The sequence below is a fragment of the Drosophila miranda genome, chromosome 3 (genome assembly GCF_003369915.1).
Source record: "Drosophila miranda strain MSH22 chromosome 3, D.miranda_PacBio2.1, whole genome shotgun sequence".
Lineage (NCBI taxonomy): Eukaryota > Metazoa > Arthropoda > Insecta > Diptera > Drosophilidae > Drosophila > Drosophila miranda.
In genome coordinates this window covers 10,445,149-10,466,460 of record NC_046676.1, presented here as the reverse complement: position 1 = coordinate 10,466,460, position 21,312 = coordinate 10,445,149, and the positions used below count along the sequence as shown (strand labels likewise).

The 21,312-nt window shown below is 44.2% G+C and overlaps 2 protein-coding genes across 3 annotated transcripts in view; one reads left to right on the top strand and one right to left on the bottom strand.

Annotated features, from left to right (window-relative positions):
• The window catches only part of LOC108159662 (exostosin-1), a 64,273-nt gene extending 47,536 nt beyond the window's left edge, over nt 1-16,737 (top strand). Inside the window, exons 6-10 of the mRNA XM_017293139.2 lie at nt 14,300-14,403; nt 14,461-14,611; nt 14,684-15,019; nt 15,085-15,401; nt 15,476-16,737. Of these exons, the coding sequence (XP_017148628.1) occupies nt 14,300-14,403; nt 14,461-14,611; nt 14,684-15,019; nt 15,085-15,401; nt 15,476-15,584 (1,017 nt within the window). The 3' untranslated portion in view covers nt 15,585-16,737. The remainder of the gene's footprint in view (nt 1-14,299; nt 14,404-14,460; nt 14,612-14,683; nt 15,020-15,084; nt 15,402-15,475) is intronic.
• Nucleotides 3,235-7,717, bottom strand: LOC108159663 (lamin-C). 2 transcript variants are annotated; one of them, XM_017293140.2, is made up of 4 exons: nt 7,113-7,717; nt 4,684-5,278; nt 3,813-4,621; nt 3,235-3,745 (listed from the first exon to the last, which is right to left on the bottom strand). In XM_017293140.2, exons 1-4 carry the CDS (start codon nt 7,511-7,513, stop codon nt 3,625-3,627), a joined length of 1,926 nt encoding a protein of 641 aa, XP_017148629.1. In that variant the 5' UTR covers nt 7,514-7,717; the 3' UTR covers nt 3,235-3,624. The 2 variants fall into 2 exon arrangements, with proteins under 2 accessions (XP_017148629.1, XP_017148630.1); XM_017293141.2 differs by having other exon boundaries at nt 3,896-4,621; nt 7,113-7,716.
• Nucleotides 16,738-21,312: the final 4,575 nt, after the last annotated feature.

The following is a 21,312-nucleotide window of genomic DNA, read 5'->3' as shown; positions in this document are numbered from 1 at the left end:
CCTGTAGACAGGAGGTACTCTTCTATCATGCTCAGGTCTACAGTTCTCTTGGAATTAGTCGCAAATCGTATGCTAATCCAGCCCCAAATCCTGGCTCGTATGAGGTATATGGAGGAAGCTATCACGATGAAACCCAAATATACCTATGCTTATCATTAATACGATACAGTCAAGTCGAAATTCTCTACTACTAACTGCCGTACAACGAACTTTTCTATACTTTCTGCAAAAATGCAAAAATATTCTACGAATTCCCCTTGAGATTCGCTTAATGGAAGTTCGACTGTATTTGGTTCGTTCTGGCCCGCCTCTGGGCTGTTGCTTATTTCATGATACACAATATATTTCTCTATTTTTGGAATGGAAAACCTTTCACCTGGAATCATTTAATATGCCATAGTTGGGAATAGTTTTCCACTTATTTTCAGCAGTTGGCAGCTCCTTCAATTATTTTAATTAATAAATCAAGAGTGGAATACGAAGTAAAACCTCAGTAAAACTTTTTGGCCGGCCCTTCATCAGAAACCAAGGACCTGGACCTGGACCTGGCCTGTGTGTGTGTGTGTGTGTGTGCCTGTGCCTGTGCCTGTGTGCGTGTGTGGATGAATGGAAATTTTATGCGGCTGATCCCCAGATTTGCATAATTTTATTGTGTGTTGAACTTTCGACCGAAAGCCCATCTGCAATACCCAATCGGGATGGGCTGTGCCCCATCCGGCCACAGGAATACACGCCACAAAAAGGTCACTCAAAGTCCACTTACCGAACTTACTTGGGGCCCAAAATCTTGGCCTAAACCCAAAAGTCCTCATGTACCATGCATACATACATATGTATGTGGTGGGTGTGTGGGGTATGTGGATGTGACCGATAAGCGTGTGGCATGCACTTAAGTTGCACAGGGGGAGACGCAGAGAGAAAGTTCGCCAATGGCCACTAACATTCTCAGCAAAACATAATAAACCACAATAAGCCAAAAGCTCAGGACACTCTCTACTCTGCTCTGCTCCTGCTTTGCTCTGTTCTGTTCTGGAAATGTCTGCATACAAATGTACATCGCACACACACACACGCATGGGTCTGCACACATACGACAAGTCGTGTATGTACATTGGCCGTCGCAATAATAGAGCCCGTCACTTAGAAGGCATCTTTTATTTATTTTATTTAAAAGGTTTCTTGGCTGTGCAAATTTGTTTGACCTATTATTATCTCTATTTGGGACACTCTGGTCATCGATGATGAAATTTCAGCGGTTCCTATTGAGGAGAATGCCGTTACAGAATACAGTCGGCACGGAGAAGATTTGCTCTATAGGGAATATATTTAATCATACAAAAAATGATTGCCTCATGACGTGAAAAAAGCTCAGGGAAGGTAACTTACCTGAAAAGTGTATTTATTATACTTAAAAAATTAATTAAAATATAAAACAAATATCTAACTCAAACTGAATATTCAGAAAGGCTTTTGCGTTTGGAGCCAAAACGTTCCGTTTTCGTTTTTAGGTGCTTCCGTTTTCCCATTTTCTCAGGTTCTGTTCAACGCACAATTTCGTGCTGTTAAGCGCACAATTTAGTATACAAATCCTCTGTTAGGAGTCAAATGTATCGATGTATCGATACCCGAATCGGGCTGGCTCAGCTGTTAGCACGAAAACGAAAAGTCTTCCCTTTGAGGTTGGGCTAAAACAAAAAAAATTGCCGCTAAATTGCCCCGCTAATGGTGTCAATTATATATTAATGCATCAATAAGTTGTCTATTTTTTCCTTTTTGCATTTCAGATGCGTTTTCTTATATAAAATACCGTTTACTTTTAATTTCGGCGAGGAAAACGGAAAAATATTACGTTTTGCCAAAATCGAAGCAGCCTTTTTTGAGTTTTTAAAAGTGAATCGGAAAGTTTTTGTATTATTTTTTATTTAAAATACGAAACAGTGGAGAAAGTAATCAGAATAGGATGCTATTATCATTATTTAAACCATAATCTTGACCTCAGCTGTACCTGGGAAGCGAGTGTGTGTGTGTGTGTGTGTGTGTGTGTGGGTGGCATTTTGTTTACGGCATTCCCGGTCGGGGCTGGTGGCTGGGGGCTTGTGGCTTTCTGCTTGCAACAAAATATGTGGCATGGCATACTTTCAGGCAGCTGTTGGGTAAAAAAAAAAAGCCATTTCCACTGCACTCTTCTGTTTGTTACTTGAGCCCCCGCCACAATATCCCTCTATTCAGTCTGGCCGAGATTTGCATGGCAGGACCCACACAGATCCTGGACACCAGGACTCCGCACCTGCACAACGCTCTTGCGAATGGGAAGCAGAAATGGGAGGGAAAACAACTTATTATTTTGCCTAATCCTATTATGCGCATGCAAACGTGCGCCAAGAAGGGAACAAAAAAACTTTCTCCTCGGGAAAACTACTTTGAAGTCTGAACTGTCTCTCAATCCCACACAGCCCCAGCCACTGCCACTGCCACCCACTCTTACCCTCCTCTGTCTCTGCTGTTTCCTATTCATCCCATCATTGAATCGTGCACTCACTCAAGCGCCGCTAAGTTGTCTCAGTGGATGCGATGCGATGCTCGTGCACTGCAAGAAAATTTCTGAGCAATAGATAACCAATTTGGAATTGTATCTGCTGATGCTTTCAGGATAAGTCACAAGACGGAAACAGTGGCATGCAATGGAGCCCCCCCATTCGAAGCCATTTTCTGTGATTCAGTATTTAATTTGGTATAAACCCCTAAATTCCTGTGATATCTATTTCTGACTGACTATCACATTTTCCCCTGTTTTGTGCCTAGGAATTTGGCTACTTTTTTGTGCACCGGCAGCTGCATTTTGTTGCACTCTTTCCAGTGATCCGACCCAATTTACGTTCTAGTTGCAAAGTTGCTAAACTTTTCGTGAGCTGACATTCTGTTTGGGCCAGGCCTCCGCACCGGCCTTGGTGTAGTTAATTTCTTCCACTTACCTGTCCGTTTTGGCCAGGCTGGGCCCTGTGCCTGTGCCTGGACCTTGGTGAGATAGCAGAAAATGCTGCGACAGCGGCTCAAGAAGTTTCTGCGAGTCTGGCAAATCCCCTTTTTGGTCTAAGCCGATTAGGCTGCCTGCCAGCCTCCTGGTCTTGGCCAACTTTCAGATAGTTTTTGTTGGCCGTTAATTGACTTTTTTTTTTTTTGTTTTTTCTTTTATTTCAACATTTATTATATTGTATATTTGTGTGGTGTGTGTTCTTTTTTTTTGTATATTTACCAAAATGCAAAATCATTTACTTAAGCGTAAACATAACATAGAAAGTAGGGGATTACGTTCGTTACTTAAACATAGGAAACATATAGAGTGACGACATGTAGAGGAGGCCAAGGCCAAAGAAAGGCACGCAGTAGTGGGCCAAGTTTAATTTTGTTGTTTTTGTTTTGTTTTACACTTGTGATATGCATGTCAAGCAGTTTTCCATTCCTTAGTCAGATCTCCGTGTGCGTGGATGAATGGTGGGTGGTCTCCGAAGTCTGTGAGTCTCTGCGATGAGTGTGGGTTGGAGCTGTGGCTGTGGCTGTGGCTGTAGATCCAGTCCGATTCGAGTTCCGGGTGTTACCCTTAGAAGAGCAAAGAGAAGAGACTTCTTACGCCAGTGGAGCCAGCTCCGGAACCGAGGGTAAACCCTGTGCTCGGCGTCCCGCTGCTGCGGTGCCGGGAGACGTGGCTGGAAACGTTAGCACGGACACGGTCATAGCTGGCAACATCCTGCAAGCAAAAGGAAGGGGAATTAGCCAACGATTCTTAGGGGGTGAGGGTGGTGGGTATTGCGTACTGGTCGAGCACAAACTCGAGATGTCTGCAGGGGCGGCAGATGTCGCAAGTGGCGCACGTGTTGTATATCGACAAGACTCTCACCTCTTTGTCGGCGTTGGCCAGGACGGAGCGCATCGAGTTGGCCACCGGCCACTTCTTCTTCATCACCAGATTGTTGGGTGGATCGTGGGCGGTGCCGGCATCCACCGACCAGATGGTCACGCTGGCCCCACCGAGCACCTTCGAGCCGCGCGAGAACTTGAAGGCCAGCTCCTCGTCCCCGGCGATGCGGGTCAGCTGCCAGCCGGTGAGATTGATCTCCTCGGTGCCCTTGTTGTGCAGCTTGATGAACCGTCCCTCGACATCGGCCTCAATGATCTCCAGATCACCCTTGGCGGCGGCATTCACCGAGTACTCGGACAGAGTCCGGTCCTCGCTCTCGTCGATCACCGTGCGCCGGCGCTTGACGGCAGTCGATCCGGAGATGCCGGGCGTGGCCGAGCGACGGCCGCTGGGCGTGACGCGGCCCGATCGCGAGCCACCGCTGGCACTCAGATGGGTGCCGTTGCTGCTGGAGATGCCCGAGTCGGTGCCGGGGCGGCCGGGGGACTCGATGTTCAGGCGACGCTCCTCGCCGCACAGCAACTTGTCGTAGGCGGCGATCTCGAGGTCCAGGGACACCTTGATGTCCATCAGATCCTGGTACTCCTGCAGCTGGTGGGCCATCTCGTCGCGCATGCGCTGCAGCTCCGCCTCCAGCGAGGCAATGTACTGGTTGTGGCGCTGCCTCTCCGTGTCCAGGAGGTTCTCCAGCTCCCTGATGCGTGACTACAGAAAGGGGGGATCCAATTAGCAAAGGAATGGCTGAAAAGGAACGCGGCAGTACTCACATTGAGGCCAGCATTGGTGGTCTCCAGGTCCTGCAGCTTGCCATTGAGGCCGTCGATCTTGGTGCGCATCAGACGGACCTCCTCGGTGGCATGGGCCGATCCCTGGGCAGCTCTAGAGACAGCGGCCTTCAAGTTCTGGATCTCGTTGTCGTACAGCTGCTCGATCTCCTCGCGATTGACGCGCATCTGGCCCTCGTACTGGTCGCGCAGCTCCTGGAGGGATTGCTGCAGCTTCGCCTCGTACTGGCGCGACAGACGGCCGTCGATCTCGCTGATCTCGATCTGGCGACGGGAGCGGGTCTCGGTCAGCTCCTGCGAGTGCACCTGATCCTTGAAGGCCAGCTCCTCGCGCAGGCTCTGGTTCTGGTTCTCCAGATCGACCCTGGCCAGGGTCTCGGCCTCCAGCTGCTTGCGCAGATCGTCCAGCTGCCGGCGCAGGCGATCATTCTCGAGGTTAAGCTCCTTCACCTGATCCTCGAACTTCTTGCGATCGGCCAGGGCCTGGTTGTACTTGCCGTTCACTTCGTTGTAGCGAGATTCGTACAGGCGGGCATTGTTCTCCGCCACATTGGCCTCCTTCGTCTTCTTCTCGAGTCTGTCGGCAAAGAAGGGGAAATCGGATTATTCATATGATCCACATTTTATCTACATGTGCTCGAAGCATGACGTCACTCATCTGACTCAGATTCCCCCCTTAAAAAAAGCTGTCTCTCTCTCGCTCTCTATCCCTCTGTCTATATGCATTATTCATTAGACGTCTCCAAATTCGAAATTTGCTTGGAAACCCGTTCAACGATCTGCTATCTTCCATTTTTCATCTAACATCCACATCCACAGATATTTCGCTGCTATTTTGTTTGCCTTGAGTGCCATTAGCATAAACTAGCCCCTTGGCTATTTCTGACCAGCCCCCCCTACACCCCCCCTTCATCTACCATTGATTTATGGTATGTTCTTTTATTTGAAATACTATTTAGCTTAAAATACAAAACTCTACTTATTTATTGCCCCACGAAAATATCATCGAAAAATGCCACACATAATCCCCGGGAATATGTACGTTCCGAAAACGTGGTCGGCACGTTTTGTATTACTTAATATAGGAATAATAATTTGAATTTCAATTGAATGTTGGATATTAATCGTTAAAAAAAATACCTAATAAATGAATGCAATACCTTGTAAGGCAGGCCGTCAGCCTTCAGTCTCTCATTTGATTGGATGTTTTGGATCTATGTACATCCCCCCATTCCATTTACATTATAAACAATTTCCGCAGCTAATCAAGGAACAAAAATTGTGTATAAATGGGCGGGAGGGAGGTTGGGAACGCATAAAAACAAAATAGATTCAAGGCTGTTTTGTTTGTGCTCTACTTTTTTCCCTGTTCCATTGGTTTTTCTTTTTCGTATTTTGTTGTATTTTCGTTTGGTTTTTCTGTGCGTGTTGAAGCTCCATTTCCTTTTCCCCGTTCCCTCCACTGCTGGCATTTTCTAACGAACAAATAAATATTTTTGGTGGAATTTTCGGGAAAATTTTGTTAAAAATTGTTACCAATTCATTTTTTGGAATACCTACTATAGATTGGCTATCTTTGGAGTCTCCTTAACGTATCTTATCAGATTCGCTGTGAACTATCGCATTTCTTTTGGTGACACACCTCAAAAGCAAAGCCTCCACCCCCCCCGCCCAACTCCATTATCAACAATCTGGTGGCTAATACGAATTAAAAAAGCTTTGTGCCCACTAAATATTCCCTGATAACGCAAACGCCAACGACGCGCAACGGAATACCTCGAAAATGGAAAAATCTACATTTGTTGACATCACACCCAGAAGAGCCATAGAGCCATAGAGCCCATAGAGTGCCCTAACCGGTTGTTTTTTCTTTTAGGAAACTGCGTGCGATACTATGACATCATAATTGAAAGACATTAAGTCGTGTAACCTTCCATTGGGCTTAGACGCTGTTTGTAAAGGGGTATATCGAAGGTGAGGTGAGGTGTTTGTTAAGCACAAGCGTTTGCTTATGTTATGCCGAAGAGTTGGTAATTGAAATTATACATATGTACGTATAGCCATGATCTGTGGATAACCATTATAAGCCCTAGAGGTCTAAGACCAACAGGTAAACCATAGTCGAAAATGTCTCCCGTTTTTCGAGTTCGAGAGCACAAAATAAACAAAGAGCAGGCCAGCGATAAGTTACTAGACGAAGAGAGAGTGCCAGAGAGAGCGCGTGAGTGAGAGACAGCGTGAGACGTTGCGCTGCCATGTGCTGCGGTGCGTCGCTTTCGAAATGTGCTTTGGGCATGACATCATCGGCCTCGCTCAGTCTCTACCCCCGCTCTCGCTCTTTCGCCATGACATCACTGGCTGATAATACGCAGTGGGCCCCCCCTTCGCCCCACAGCCCCCGCGGTTATTACCTGGGCTTCAAGTCGTCGTTCTCCTCCCACAAACGCTTGATATCGATCTCAAGTTTGGCCTTTTCCTTGGCCGTCTCGTCGAGCAGCTTGCGGGCGGCGGCCAGCTCCTTCTCGTAGACGGCCTTCAGATTGGAGGTCTCCCTGTTGACGGTGTCCTGGGAGAGATGCAGCTCCTGTGTGAGTCGGCTGTTCTCGTTCTCCAGATTGCGCATGCGATCGATGTAGCAGGCCAGGCGATCGTTCAGGTGCTGCAGCTCCTCCTTCTCCTGGATGCGAGAGGTGCGCGTGGGCGAAGTGGGGCTGGTGGCGCCCAAACGCGAGGAGGTGGATGCTCCACCCACCGGCGTGGAGGTGGAGGCGCGCGAGACGCGTGTGTTGAGGGTGACGCGGCGAGCGGACATCTTTAAAGTGTTTTGGGGTTTTGGGCGAGGAACGTTATATTAAGTACGCAAAGTGGCGCTAATCTGTTTGCTATCTCCTCTAATATTATTCCACTTTGTGCTTGGAGTTTCTTCTTTTTTCTCTTGACTTCTCTGACTTTTTTCTGTTGGCTTGTACGTCCGTTTGCTTGGACTGCTGAATGTTGACTGTGACGACTGTGCTCCGAGCGGCCCCGAACGAGGCCCGATGTGGATGTCTCGGCCATCATCGACGGAATTAGTCGTAGTCGACCGCATACGAAAAAAAATAACAACACGAATGTGTGCACGCTCTCTCTCTCTCTCTGTCTGCCAGTCGACTGCTCTCACCTTTTGGCTTTGTTGTTATTATTGTTTCGCTTTCTTCGCCTCCTCTGCTTCGCCTTTCTATTCGCATTTTTGTCTTTGATGTACAGCTGTTTGTGTTTGCTGGAGCCGCAAATAGAAACCAACAAAATACTAATCACACCACAAACACATTCATTGCCGCCAACCCTTTGTGGTTGAAGGGAACGAAGAGGAAGGGGAGCATAGATTCTCTTAGTGCATTCCCGCTCCACTTCGATTCTTCAATGGGAGCTCGGATTCAAGGTTAATGAACGACGCAATTTCGTTGCGTGGCGTTTTATCGATAGAGAAAGAATAGAGAGAATAGAGTGACACTCTCCAATGAGAAAAAACGGCATTCTTTTCCGCTCTTTCATTGTATTTTTCTGTGATTATTTTTACTGGTTTATTATCTAATTTGATTTAAATTATACTTAAAAATAAGCAGGAATGCTTTCTTTTGTTGCTATCTGTGTTCTTTCTCGTTTCCCATACATTTGCATTCTATTTAAGCATAATTAATGGCCCTTATAGCGATAGTGCCGCTCGTGAATTGACCACAATGCACTCCCACATCATCAATTCCACTCCATTTGGCCAGAAAACCATATGTGCACATGTCCATTATATCGATCAGCCGCAGGTCAATTATGGGCCTTACAACGCGTCCAAAATTATGAAATACCACTGGGGACTAGGGACAGGGGAGGCCCACCCATATTACGTACAAAGAATGTCGGGAGGGGGGGGGGGTGGGAACCAAAAACTGCCCCACTGGATTGTCAACTTGTCATAACTGGAATATTTATTGACATCGACTGCCTCTGTGGGCAGAGAGAGGGCGCGAGGCACTAGGAATGCCAACAGTCATAAAAATAAATAGCATGGGATAGAGCGAGATGGATAGAGCTAGCTTTTGTCTTCTCTTTTTCTATGTATTTCTAGCTTTTATTTGCAAAAATAAATAGCCGGCAAAAAAAAAACTTTTTATTTTACCCACGAGATTAGCAAAGAGTGAGAGAGAGTGAGAGGTATGCCATGTGAGCTTTGGATTCTCTCACGCTGCTCTCCCACAACACAACGAAGAGTCGTGGAGTGCAGAAAATATGTGAACTTGTCATGCAATGTGCACGCCTGTGACGTCATCGAAACTAAAACGGAATGGCAACAAATAAAACGAAAGAAACCCAGAGGGGCGACCGGGTGAGGGGCTACTTGTAGTATGTAGCACTGACCTCCAAAAGGCGGCCCCTTCTCTGTGACGTCACCAAATTATTTTTAATCATGCCGTCGCCAACACCGCCTGCCCGTTTGTCCGTCGTATCGCTCGCATTTGAATAAGTTTGAGTATTCTCCATCTTTTCAGCTTATAATTACGTATGATTCCCCAGTGCTTTTTCGAGAGCTAATTAGATTTAATTAATGTGCCCCAAAACGCCAGAGTGCCCGAGCCTAAGCCGATGTTAAATTGTTTTTCTTCCCTGTTTGTCTCTCCCCTCCTAAGTATTCTTTGACGACTCTGTTTCTTTTTCGTTTTACGCGTGTTTTGTCTTCGCATTCGGATTCCTTCATTCCATTCCACATGCCATTGCCAAAGTATTTATATTTTTGTTGTTCTACATCAATTTGTCGCTTGATGAATTACGTGGAGGGATTACGATTACAAATTGATAAGAATTATTCCAGAGCCCCTGTGGGAAATGGTCTTATTAAACGGATCTTTTAATTATAAATTAGAATGTGGAAAATTTTGCAGCTTGTAGTCTTTTCTTTTAAAGCTTCCTGATTCCTGTTCAATAGATTCCAGCATATAAGAAGAATTTGCTTCGAAATCCATCAATGGCCTCGAATGGTACCCTTTACACTTTGACTTTTAGATGGTTTTGAAAAGCACCTTTAAGACTCTTATTTCTTTCCATTTTCCACTACTTTTCCACACCAAGCTCTTCATAATTCCAAACGAATATTAAAGATGCACATCATTTGCCATTAAAGGAGCTGTATAGAGGGTATTTCATTCAGAATGAGTTTCGATAAAACTAGACGAAACAATGACAAATAAATAAACAGAGATTCCCCCCTGGGGTGCTGTTTGTCTGTTGATTTCAGCCAACTTTTAGCATAAATATTTATACAGTATTTATTTGCTTTTATTTGCGTTTTGTTACATTTGTTTGCCATACTTTGTATCTTTGTATGTCGCCCCAAAACCTATCAATGCTGGCTATATGCAGGAAAATATTCTCACAAACTGAAAAACAAAATTTAAGTCTTCCTTCTCCCCTCCCTCTTTACATTTGCCCATCTATCGCTCGCTCGTTCGCACTGTAGTCGAAACTTGTTTGACTTTTGCTGTATTTTTTGTTGGGTTTTATTTTCGTGTTGTTTAACGAATTTGTCAAAGCTGCTTCGCAACTTCAACTCCGTGTCGCTGCTGCTGTCGCTGCTTCGGTGCTGCTGCTGCTGCTTTGGTGCTGCTGCTGCTGCTTTGGTGCTGCTGCTGCTGCTTCGGTGCTGTTGCTGCTGCTGCTGTTCATTATTTTCGTTGTTCGGAGCAAAAGTAGAAGCGCGAAGACAGGGACGACGGAGACGACAGCGACGAATGAAACGAAGTTTGCCAACAGTGATGACATCATCGTCAGCTTAAAGTTTCTTGAAGTCATGGCAAATGACGCTGTTAGACGAATGGACTCCAACAGTTCCAAAAATAAAAATAAAAGAATTAAGCGAACGACCGAAACCGGGAATATGCTGATGAGTGGCCTCTAATCAAAAGTATCAATTCACTTTGTAAAGTTTTTAGAATATATAATTTCAGTGAAAATTAAATATTCCATGAATTCTCGTGTGTACCATGTACTGAATATTTAACGTTTTTGGCAAAAATAAATTGCCCAACTTTAATCTATGGACACATACACATGTACATATGTACATACATACATGTTTATGTTATAATGAACAAAATCCTATCCAACTTCAGTTTTGAGTTAATTAATATTCGCACAACAATTTCAAATCGTTTAATTTTTGAAAAAAAAATGTACAAAAAAAACCATTAAAACAAAGTTTGGCTTTTGATTAGCAAATTTGTTGCTTTGTGATACAAAATATTCACCCGTAGAACGGGTTTCTGTTTTGGTATATCTTTTTTACATCCTATAGAAATATAATTTTTTTTATACTTCTTTTATATTTTTGTGGCTTTTTGCATTTGGTTTTTAATTACGAGCATTTTTGTGGAGTTTTGAAATAAACTAAATAAAATCTGGTCGAGTGCATAGTTTTTCTAGCAATCCCTTATAATTATAATGGAGGATTAAATGATGAAACATAGAAAATGGAGCAATAAAAACTCTAAATATTGTACAACAATCATTGGTTTTACATAGAACGTGACGGGGCTTCGTTCTGGTAGATGATTGAACCCAAATCCTGCGAAATCTTTTATTCGAATCGGATAACAATTTGTATAGGAATAAAGGTACGATGTACCAGATGTGCCAAGCCTTTCTATCTGGCTTTTGTTCTTAAATTTGATTTCATTTGATTTGCATGTTCTGCTGCAGATTCTTGGGAGCTGTATGGAAAAACTTTTTGGGACAGCATTTACATATCATTTTTGCAGCCACTCTCTGTCTCTCCTTTGGTACTTGCATAAGTTAATTTCATGTTTATCTTCTGCCGAATTCACAACCAGAACTCTGAAAATGCCCTGGCCAAAAGGGAGTATTTTAAATGGCGGTGGGAAATGGCTGTACCCGAAAAGTATGCTAAGAAAAATAGCAGATACTCTTATTCCTACGGGAATGAAGAGCAGAAACAGAAACGGAGTAGCATTACAAATATCTTCAAAGACGAACCTCAGATAGTAAATTTCCAAAAGGCAAATTAATTCCAAAGAAACAAATTCGATTGCTCTAATTCCTCGATGCCTGCGCAGAAACCTGATTTTAGTGCCGTTTCAATTAAAATTGCATTTAATCCCTGTTCGGGAGAAATGTCTGCGCATAAACGAGTGAAAGCCAACAAACAGAAAACGAAAAACAGAAAAAAGCTTGCAAGAAATGTGAGAGAGTCTTGGCAAAAAGAAGTTCTCTGCTTTCGCATGCAATTAATTTTGCAGAAAGTTTCGCTGTGCAAAACGAGCATGAATGTGCATGTATGTACATGACTGCTCAAAGAAGGGGTGGGGGAGGGAGAGGGGGATGGGGAGGTGGATATTGTTTAATGCTGTCAAAACTTTAAGACCTTTTTCTAGCCCCAAAGCTCTCAATCGAAGTACAAAGAGAGAGGCGGACAGAGGCGGATGTGTGGATGTGTGGATGCATCCACCTGTTTTATGTGCATACATTATCCGCTCCATTGGGTTTACGGTCTGTGTGTGTGTGTGTGTGTGTGTGCAACTTAATCATCGCTCAACCACACCGCTGCAGCACTGATGCGAAACGGATATGAAGTTTTGGCTGACTTCCTCTCAATATACCCGTACAAATCCCGCACACATTGCCTTGACACTCGTTAAGGACTGCCAAAAGGCGATTGTCTAAAATTTTGTGTTTATTTTGGAGAGGAATTCGAGGAGCAACTGCTGCTAAAGAATCGCCTGCTCGTGACATATGCAGCGATGCAAATCAGGGCAATATTTGCCATCATGCATCATGCGAGTTGGCCAGCTCTAAGGCAATTAAGTCCGCCTTGGTTGGCCAATTAAAATGTGGCCAAAAGAGACAGACAGACAGCGAGAGAGAGAGAAACACAGGCACTGCGCATAATTGAATCATAGGCAGGCGGACATTTCCTTCTCCCTCGTGCACTCAATTATGCTGCAACGTCGACAGCCAGAGATTTACTTAATTATGTCGCAGGCTGGCAAACACAGAGGCACACATACACCCCCCACACATGCACAGGCACACACACTTAGCGCGAGAGGAAACCGTAAATAAACACGCGCGACGCGACGCGACGCGCTAGTTCTGCGTTTTCAATGGAAAAAAAAACAGACAGGGGGGGGAGGTGAGGAACTGCAGAAAGCAGAAGGAAGGAGAGGGGAAAGCTTATGCAGTGGGCTTTTGCGGGACGAAGTTTTTGATACCCTTGCAGGTCCGCTTGCAATCGGAAACATCGGAAGCATCGGCAAACGGGCCACGAATGAGACACGAATAGAGACTGTTTGACCTGAAGGAGATGTAACATGTCATACCTTATATCCTAATGACCGAATGAGACTGATGCACGTACCCTTACTCTGCTCTCCTTTACCCTTTACCCTGGATAAAAAGCGATGCGCTAAAGAAGGAATTATAATTACAAAATGTAAAGCAGGCACTTGAGACACGCGCCGCCCAGACAGACAAGGAGCCATTCGAGGGATCGTCAGCCCCGGCCCGACCCCACCCCACCCCACCCAACAGCGGCATTGCTCCATCGAAAGGTGCCACGTGGAATGTGGAATGTGCCTAACGAGCTTGGGCGCTGCAGACGGGGCAGCCAGCTGAGTTATGTGGCAGCTGATGAATGCAAACAAAGAATGCAAAGAATAAATCGAGAGAAAAAATGGGAAAAACACGCCAGAAACAAATAAACTAATGGCCCCCAGACCCATAGATTATAAAGAAGTAACCATTTCTCATGGGCCTGCTGAAGTTAAGTAACACTAAAATCTAGTTGGATCTTTAAGCTAACGATTGAGAATGCTCTAAGGCGATTGCTCCACAAAACCACATCACGCCCCATGGGGAAGTCCTTTGCATAACACCCACTCCCTGGTGTTAAAGGGGGGGTCAGGCTTTGCAATTATAATTCCATTCAACCCCGGCCACAGGGAAGCCAAAGCCAAAGGCAAAGCCAAAGCCGATCCGGACGGAGAGGGACTTCGAGCTGTGGCTCCTGTGCATAACTAATTTGGCACGGCATACTTTAAGGCGTAGCCGTGCATTGAGCGACAAATTAACGCGCCATTAATGACACGCGATGCTTGGCGAGGGGGGGGTTGGCCCCTCTTTGTGGAGCACTTGATGAGTGGCGAACGAACTTCCGCCCGTAGAGGCTGCCCTGCTCCTTCCGTTGCGCAGCGGAAACTGCGGTAACGCCTCCTCCAAAGGACGAGGAGCAGCTGCGCCAAGCGGAAAATTAGGCAGCAGCTCAGGCTCCGGCTCCAGCTCCGGCTCAGGACCAGGACCCGGCCCATTGAATTATCGCCAGACAGGCATACACAAACAGAGGAAGGAATAGAGTCATTTGGGATTGGCAGTCGAAAGGGGGGGGGGGGGGGGGGGGGGGGGACGCCATTCAAAACGCAATTGGAGTGCACTCCCAGTGCAGCTGCCTCTTTGCCACTCCACTCCACTGATTAGGCAATCAATTGGCAATCATCACTTGGGCATATAGCCATTAGCTCCATCCACTTACCCACTCCCCGTTTGCCTCTCGTTGCAGATCATTCGCGAACGCCTGCCGGACTACCCGGTGCGCAGCAGCCTGGTGTGGAACAGCTCACCCGGCGCCCTGCTCACGCTGCCCACCTTCGCCGACAGTTCCAGGTACGAGCCATATGCCTCCTCCATTCGAAAAATATAGTATCGATAATCCTCCAACAGATTCATGCCTTTCATGCTCAATTCGATGGGAGCGGAGCCGCGGCACAACTACACGGCCGTCATTTATGTGCAAATTGGAGCCGCCATGGGTCCCAATGCGGCGCTCTACAAGCTGGTCAAGACCATCACCAAGAGCCAGTTTGTGGATCGTGTAAGCATTTCCACCATAAGCCCCCCACCCAGATTGGTAGCAAAGATCTTCATGCACTCTCTCTCTCCTTAGATCCTTGTACTGTGGGCGGCCGAGCGACCGTTGCCGTTGAAGAAACGTTGGCCCCCCACCTACCACATACCCCTGCATGTGGTGGCCCTGGGGGGCAACACTCGTATCGGGGCTGGGGCCGGGGCCGGGCCGACGGGCCAAACGACTGAGGAACGACCGAGCATATCACAACGCTTTGTGCCCTACGATGAGATACAGACGGACGCTGTGCTGTCGCTGGACGAGGACGCCATACTCAATACGGATGAACTGGACTTTGCCTACACCGTGTGGCGGGACTTTCCCGAGCGCATTGTGGGCTATCCGGCCAGGGCACACTTCTGGGATGACTCCAAGGTGAGCTGGAGCGGTGCGGTGTGATGGAGTGAACAATAATCAATACGCCAATCCATCAATTGCAGAACGCTTGGGGCTACACGTCCAAGTGGACGAACTACTACTCGATTGTGCTGACGGGGGCGGCCTTCTACCACCGCTACTACAACTACTTGTACACGAACTGGCTGTCGTTGCTGCTACTAAAGACTGTACAGCAGTCCTCCAACTGCGAGGATATCCTAATGAACCTGCTGGTCTCGCATGTGACCAGAAAACCGCCGATTAAAGTGACGCAGCGCAAGGGCTACAAGGATCGGGAGACGGGCCGCTCCCCCTGGAACGATCCGGATCATTTCATACAGCGCCAGAGCTGTCTGAATACCTTTGCAGCGGTCTTTGGGTGAGTCTCATCTCCGACGATGCCCGTACACCCATCTATGAATAGGATATATACTAATTTTTATGATTTTTCAGCTATATGCCGCTGATACGTTCCAATTTGCGTATGGATCCCATGCTGTACCGTGATCCAGTTTCCAATTTGCGCAAAAAATATCGTCAGATTGAGTTGGTTGGCAGCTAGCGTTATGTGAATTCTGGCAATAGCTACAAGCGTTAATAGTACTGAATACACCACACCACACACACACACACACACACACACAACAGACACACACACATACACACACTCATAGCCATTTAGAAGAAATTAATGCTGTATGCAAAAAACTATGTTAATTATTATTAATAGCGAAACGAGAGACGAGACGAGACGAGAACCGAGACGAGAAGTTAGTTAGGATCCTCAGCGGCAGCAGTATGTATTGTGTGTGTAAGCATTCGACGCTGCGGTTATGCATGTGTATGTGTAACAGCAGTGTGTGTATATATAATAGGACTCTGAATACGATACGATTAGCCATGTATGTAGTTGTAAAACTGCCAGCGGCAGGAGCAGCAGCAGTCGATTTTTGCCATCGTTTTATGCTAATTTCAAATTAGCCAAACTGCTAGACAAGAACTTTTTCTATATGTGTATTATGTGTATAACTCTCTATCTATATCAATATGTGTATCTGTATGTGTATCTGTATCTGTATCTGTATAATCTGTATAATCTGTGTGTATAGTTGCGTATGTTTTTGTACCGTGCGCGTTGAGTTTTCTATGTATTTGTAAATGTTTGTCGCCTGTCGCATTGTTGCCACTCTCTGTGTATGTGTAGCTATAGCTATAGTGTTGTAAGCCCATGTAAATGTGTGCGTGAACGCCTCTCAGTTTCAGTTGCAGACTCGAGGCTCCATCCAATTCCTTAACGTATAGTAACCAATGTAAATTCAACGTCAAATAGCAATAGCAAACAAAAAAGAGCTCCATTCGAGCAGCCATTCTTCAGTCAAGTGTGCACAAAAGCCAGAGGAGTAGCTTTAGTACTATGTTTAGCAATATTAAGTTTAAGGTTAACTTTAGTAGCTTTCTCATTTCCACTTTGTTATGTGCAATTTGTATTTGGACAACTCAGCTTTTAGTTCGTAATCAGCAGCGTGGCCATCAGTAGCAGCCATCAAGCTGCAATCAACTTTTTAAAAACCACTCGCATATCAGATGAAATGAGACGAGAAGAGAGATTTTTTTTGTTAGACTAAGCCAATCTATACGTGCATATACTATATCAAAAGTATATATATCTATATACATATTTTTTACCACAAATATACACAACAATTGCCGATGAACACTTTTGTACAATTTTTATTTCCTTTCTCTTCTTTTTTTTTTGTAATATTTCGTTTGGAATTCCATTTTCTCTTTTAGCCTTTTTCAAGTGCGCAGGGCAATAATCGGAGTGGAGTGCAAGATGAAATCCGCTAAAAATATATAGCTTCAACATATCAAAACGAGTTGGGTGGGCCACGATGCCATAGTTCGATTGGAACCAGTTGGAAAATGACTGATTGGTCAGCGAGCATCGGCAAATATTTGAAATAAATCAATTTCGAATGGAAATCGACCTTCAACGAATGAACCAGTTTCAGGGAGTCAATTAAAAGGGTCGTTGCAGTAACACTGACAGGTACAGTAGGTACCCGCACAAAACGAGGATTTTTTTGAATGAGACACAGATTTTTGGATGAATATTAATCCTTCAATTCAGAGTCTCTCAAGTTTTTGTTTACCTTCAACAAAAAATAGGTTTTACATAATAGAATCAGATCTCATCTTTAGGACGTTCGGCATCTTCTGTATCTGTACGGCCACAAAGAAATTCAGGAAATCACTTTTTTATGATTGAAATTGAAGGTGCATCGTTATCAATCTTGGCCTTGGTTTGAGGGATATTCTGACAGTAGAGACCATTCAGTTAAGAGGCGGGCAAACCTTTTGAACCACCCTCATATGATATGTGGAAGTACACCCTACTATACGGCCCACGAGTTCTTTTGAGATGCCTACTGATTCAGCTATCTCCCGCTCTCTTAATCGGCGATCTGTCATGGGTTTTGATGGGTTTTTGGGCACCTGGGCGAGGCTCATCAAACTCGCTAAACCAATTTTTGACGGTCGCCATCGAAGGAGACGAGTCACCGTGCACAGAATCCAAGCCCTTTTTGAATTCGCTAAGCGATTTCCCTCTTTTTCCAAACGTGGTCGAAAAATAACCACTAGTCCGATTCGGCTGAAATTTTGACAGTAGCCCCCTAAAAGAATGAACTACACGATAGTTAGTAAATATCTTTTGCGAAACTGCCAACATCGGGCTTATCAGAACAACCTCGTATTCGTTCAAATCAATCCCCTGAACCCCTTTCAACCATCCATCTTTGAGCTGCTGAGCTGGTTCATCGTACTAAATTGAAATGAAATCGTATAATGCCAAAAAGTAATGGAATGTTGCCCAAAACTCGGCAAACTCTTGACTGCCAAACAGCAAAATTGTTTAACATTTATCAGTCAAAAATGTATGCTTATCGGGGTAATATGTATATGTCACTATATCTATGTGTGTGTGTGTGCACAAGTATTGGCATGTCAGAAACAGATAGAGAGACAGACGGACGGACAGACAGGCGGAGAGACAGGAGAGACGACAAATGCAATGAAATGTTCCCTATCCGCATGCACATAAATCAAATCAAAAATGTTTGCCGCTGACTACGAATAACAATAATACTCAACAAAAATGCCAGATAAACGGATAAATGTACATGCATGTATTTGTGTGCTGTGCGGCGGCCCAAGGCGAAGGATGTGCACCACACAGATACACACAGGCACGCACACAAATGTATCTGAAAAATGTGGAACTGAGGGAATTACCAAAATTTTTGTACAGTGTGTTTTATTTTTTGTATATAATTGTATTTGTGGATTTGTATTTGACACAACAGCAAAACAAAACAAAACAGAAAAACACACACAGAACAACAGACAAAACTGCACTTTTTATACAAATTTAAAAACATAAACTTAGGAGACAAAAGAGAAACCAAAAACAAAAACAAAAACAAAAAAGAAACCAAGACAAAAAAACACTTGACCAAAAAATACTCAAAAAGGCTCCTCGACCCCGCCCCGCCCACACAAAGAAACAAAATAAAAACAAAAAAATAAAGAAGAATAAGGCCAAAAGAACGCATTGAAAAATCCGTTAATTAATAAACAATACAAATAACATAATTAAAGAAAATGGTAATCAAACTTATTGCAAAAAAAAAAAGAACATTAAACTTAAGCCCAAACCGAAACAAAAAAATTCAATGGAATGGAAAAACGAATATGAATGTTGTGATAAGATTATCCCCGAAAACCTCCCCCCCGCCCCACTAATAGGATATCCCTCCATCAGTCCCCATCCTGGCCCCATATGCAAATACGTTATGGGGATAATTGTGCATAATCAATTATTTTCCGCATTAACTGGACAAAAAGAAACCCATGAATCGCATGAATCGCATGAATCGCATGAATCCCATGTGTTTTTCAATAACACTCGTATAAAAAGAGTTTTTTTTTTTTTTTTTTTGTGCGACAAGGGAGTAAAGAGAAGGCAGGGAGAGAGCACGTAACGTTGAGGGTAGTTTGAATGGGTTCACTTACGAATTACCTATTCGAAAACGATGTGCACTTCAATTAAGCGATTCCCAAGAGCAGCTTTGGGTATTGAAGTGGACTTCTCACCTGCTAATCGATGGATCTGCACCTTTCGATGGGCTTTGCAAGGCCTCGGGCCTGACAGAACTGACAATAAATTAAGAAAAGGAAGGCCTGAACCAAGTTCCCTTTTATTACATATGATTATAGCCCCAAGTATCGTTTCGAACAGGAGCTGAATGCTTCAATGAACACATATCTGAGCTTAAGAATGATTACCCATCCCCAACCCATCCCCAATCCCCCTCCCCCCCCATTGTCCTGCATTTTCAAAGAACCCATCAATGCCATTATTGCAATTAAATCTGTTCAAATGCGCTGCAGGGTGATTCTCGAATGTTAATTAATTCCATTTTTGCGTTTTGGTTATTGTAAATTCACATTTGAGATAAATGAATGTGCAGTGAATGATTTGCATGGAATCTGGTTTTCTATTTGTACAGGAAATAAAAAGAAAACAATGTTGTAAGCTGCAGCTGAAATGAAAATATGCTAAACATGAGTAAATAAAATACATAAATGTGCTTAAACCTATTGCCTAGTGAAGATTGTTAAAGCTTGAGGCATATTACAAACACAGCGACAGCCACACAGATACACACACTTAATCACCCACACACACACATGAACTAATGTAAATTACATAACGAAACAGCATATACCATATAATATTGGCAAAGCATCGCATACACATATATATAACTATATATATAGGTATATATATATATGTATCTACCTACGTATTTATGGCAAACAACAAATGTGATTTTTGAATAAAAATTTAAATGAAACTCAACTTTTATCTGTCTCTCAATTAAGCAGCTAATTTATTTTCCATTCGACAAGCTCGACAAGGAGTCCCCACCGTGGGGGAGGCAGGAATGCTCCTGCGACACCTTGAGCCAAAAGTTTGCCAAGGAAGGAATTAGCGAGAAACTTTCGAGCGAGCACAAAATTTCATTGCCGTTAAATGCGTATCCATGTTTCTAGTTTTCTTAGCTAAACGGAAATAGTTTTCTCCCCCACTGCCAGCCCGCCTTCTGGTGGGTTTCCCCCTTTTCAATACACGATAAACTGAATCAAAGGGTAGGCCTCCACAATTTCTCATTTGCCTGCCACAACCGTCGGGGCAAGCTGCTGCTGACCAAAGGCTGCATATTGTTACGACGTTCGCCTCTCGGCTCAGAACTTTTTTGCAATGGCTTCAATAAACTCGTCAGAACTTGCTACATTTATTGCCAGCCGCAAACAGAATTTAAATGGAAAAACAATTTGCAAAACAATTTACACAAATGTTTCTGGAGTGCATATTGTTGCGTGCAACAATATGTAGCAGCCTCAGACCGAGGATGCTCTGGGCCAGTGAGAGAGAGCCTTCCGAGAGTTTGGCTTTTGTTTCATTTTTTTAATGAAAATATTTATGATATTCGGAGCGACTTTATTGCCTACATATTGCCAAAGCATATTGAAAACTTCTTTACTCAATTTCATTCTAGTAAAAGCCAATTTTCAGTTGTTGCTGCTGCTGCTCTTTCGATTATGAAATGCCTGGGAAAGTTGAGCGTTCTGTGCCTGAGAACAGCTCCTCCTGGAGCTGCAGGAGGAGGAATGCAGATGGGTGCTGCATCCTTTATGTTCCGCCTGCCACTGATATTTGTTACTGCCTCGCATGTCCTCGCTTGTCGAGTGTACATATTTGCTAGATTTTTGTATAGACCGGATAGGACAGGATATCGTATGTCAATTAGCAAGGATTTCAGACTTTCCCTTCCAGCCAGAGTTGATTTGCTCCGAGAAGAGGCCGTTCGGGAGCGAAACAGTCAAAACACTTTCTATATTTATAGTAATTAAATATACATTCAATGAAAGGATTAATTGAACATTCAATTAATTAGAATTTATATTTGATTTATGTACATAACCCCAATGGGTGGGAGGGGCGCAGCGGAAGCCCAACGGCATTAAAATCTATGACATCTCCGGTTTAATAAAGTGATTATCAGATACTTACAACGGTTTTAAGCTTTAATTTGTAGGCACCCCCCTCTATAATAGGATTATCTTCAAAATTATGTTTTAATAGGGAATCTGACTTGTGTTTTTGCCTGCAGTAAAAAGTAGGATCTATAAAAATTATGATTTAAGGATAATAGCTTCAA

What these genes read in the sequence shown, in the direction of transcription:
- LOC108159663 (XM_017293140.2), bottom strand. Translation starts at nt 7,513, where the DNA reads ATGTCCGCTCGCCGCGTCACCCTCAACACACGCGTCTCGCGCGCCTCC. An exon ending in CCACCAATGCTGGCCTCAAT is followed by an intron (nt 4,622 to 4,683) that starts GTGAGTACTGCC and finishes CCCTTTCTGTAG; the next exon opens with TCACGCATCAGGGAGCTGGA. An exon ending in CTCGAGTTTGTGCTCGACCA is followed by an intron (nt 3,746 to 3,812) that starts GTACGCAATACC and finishes TTTTGCTTGCAG; the next exon opens with GATGTTGCCAGCTATGACCG.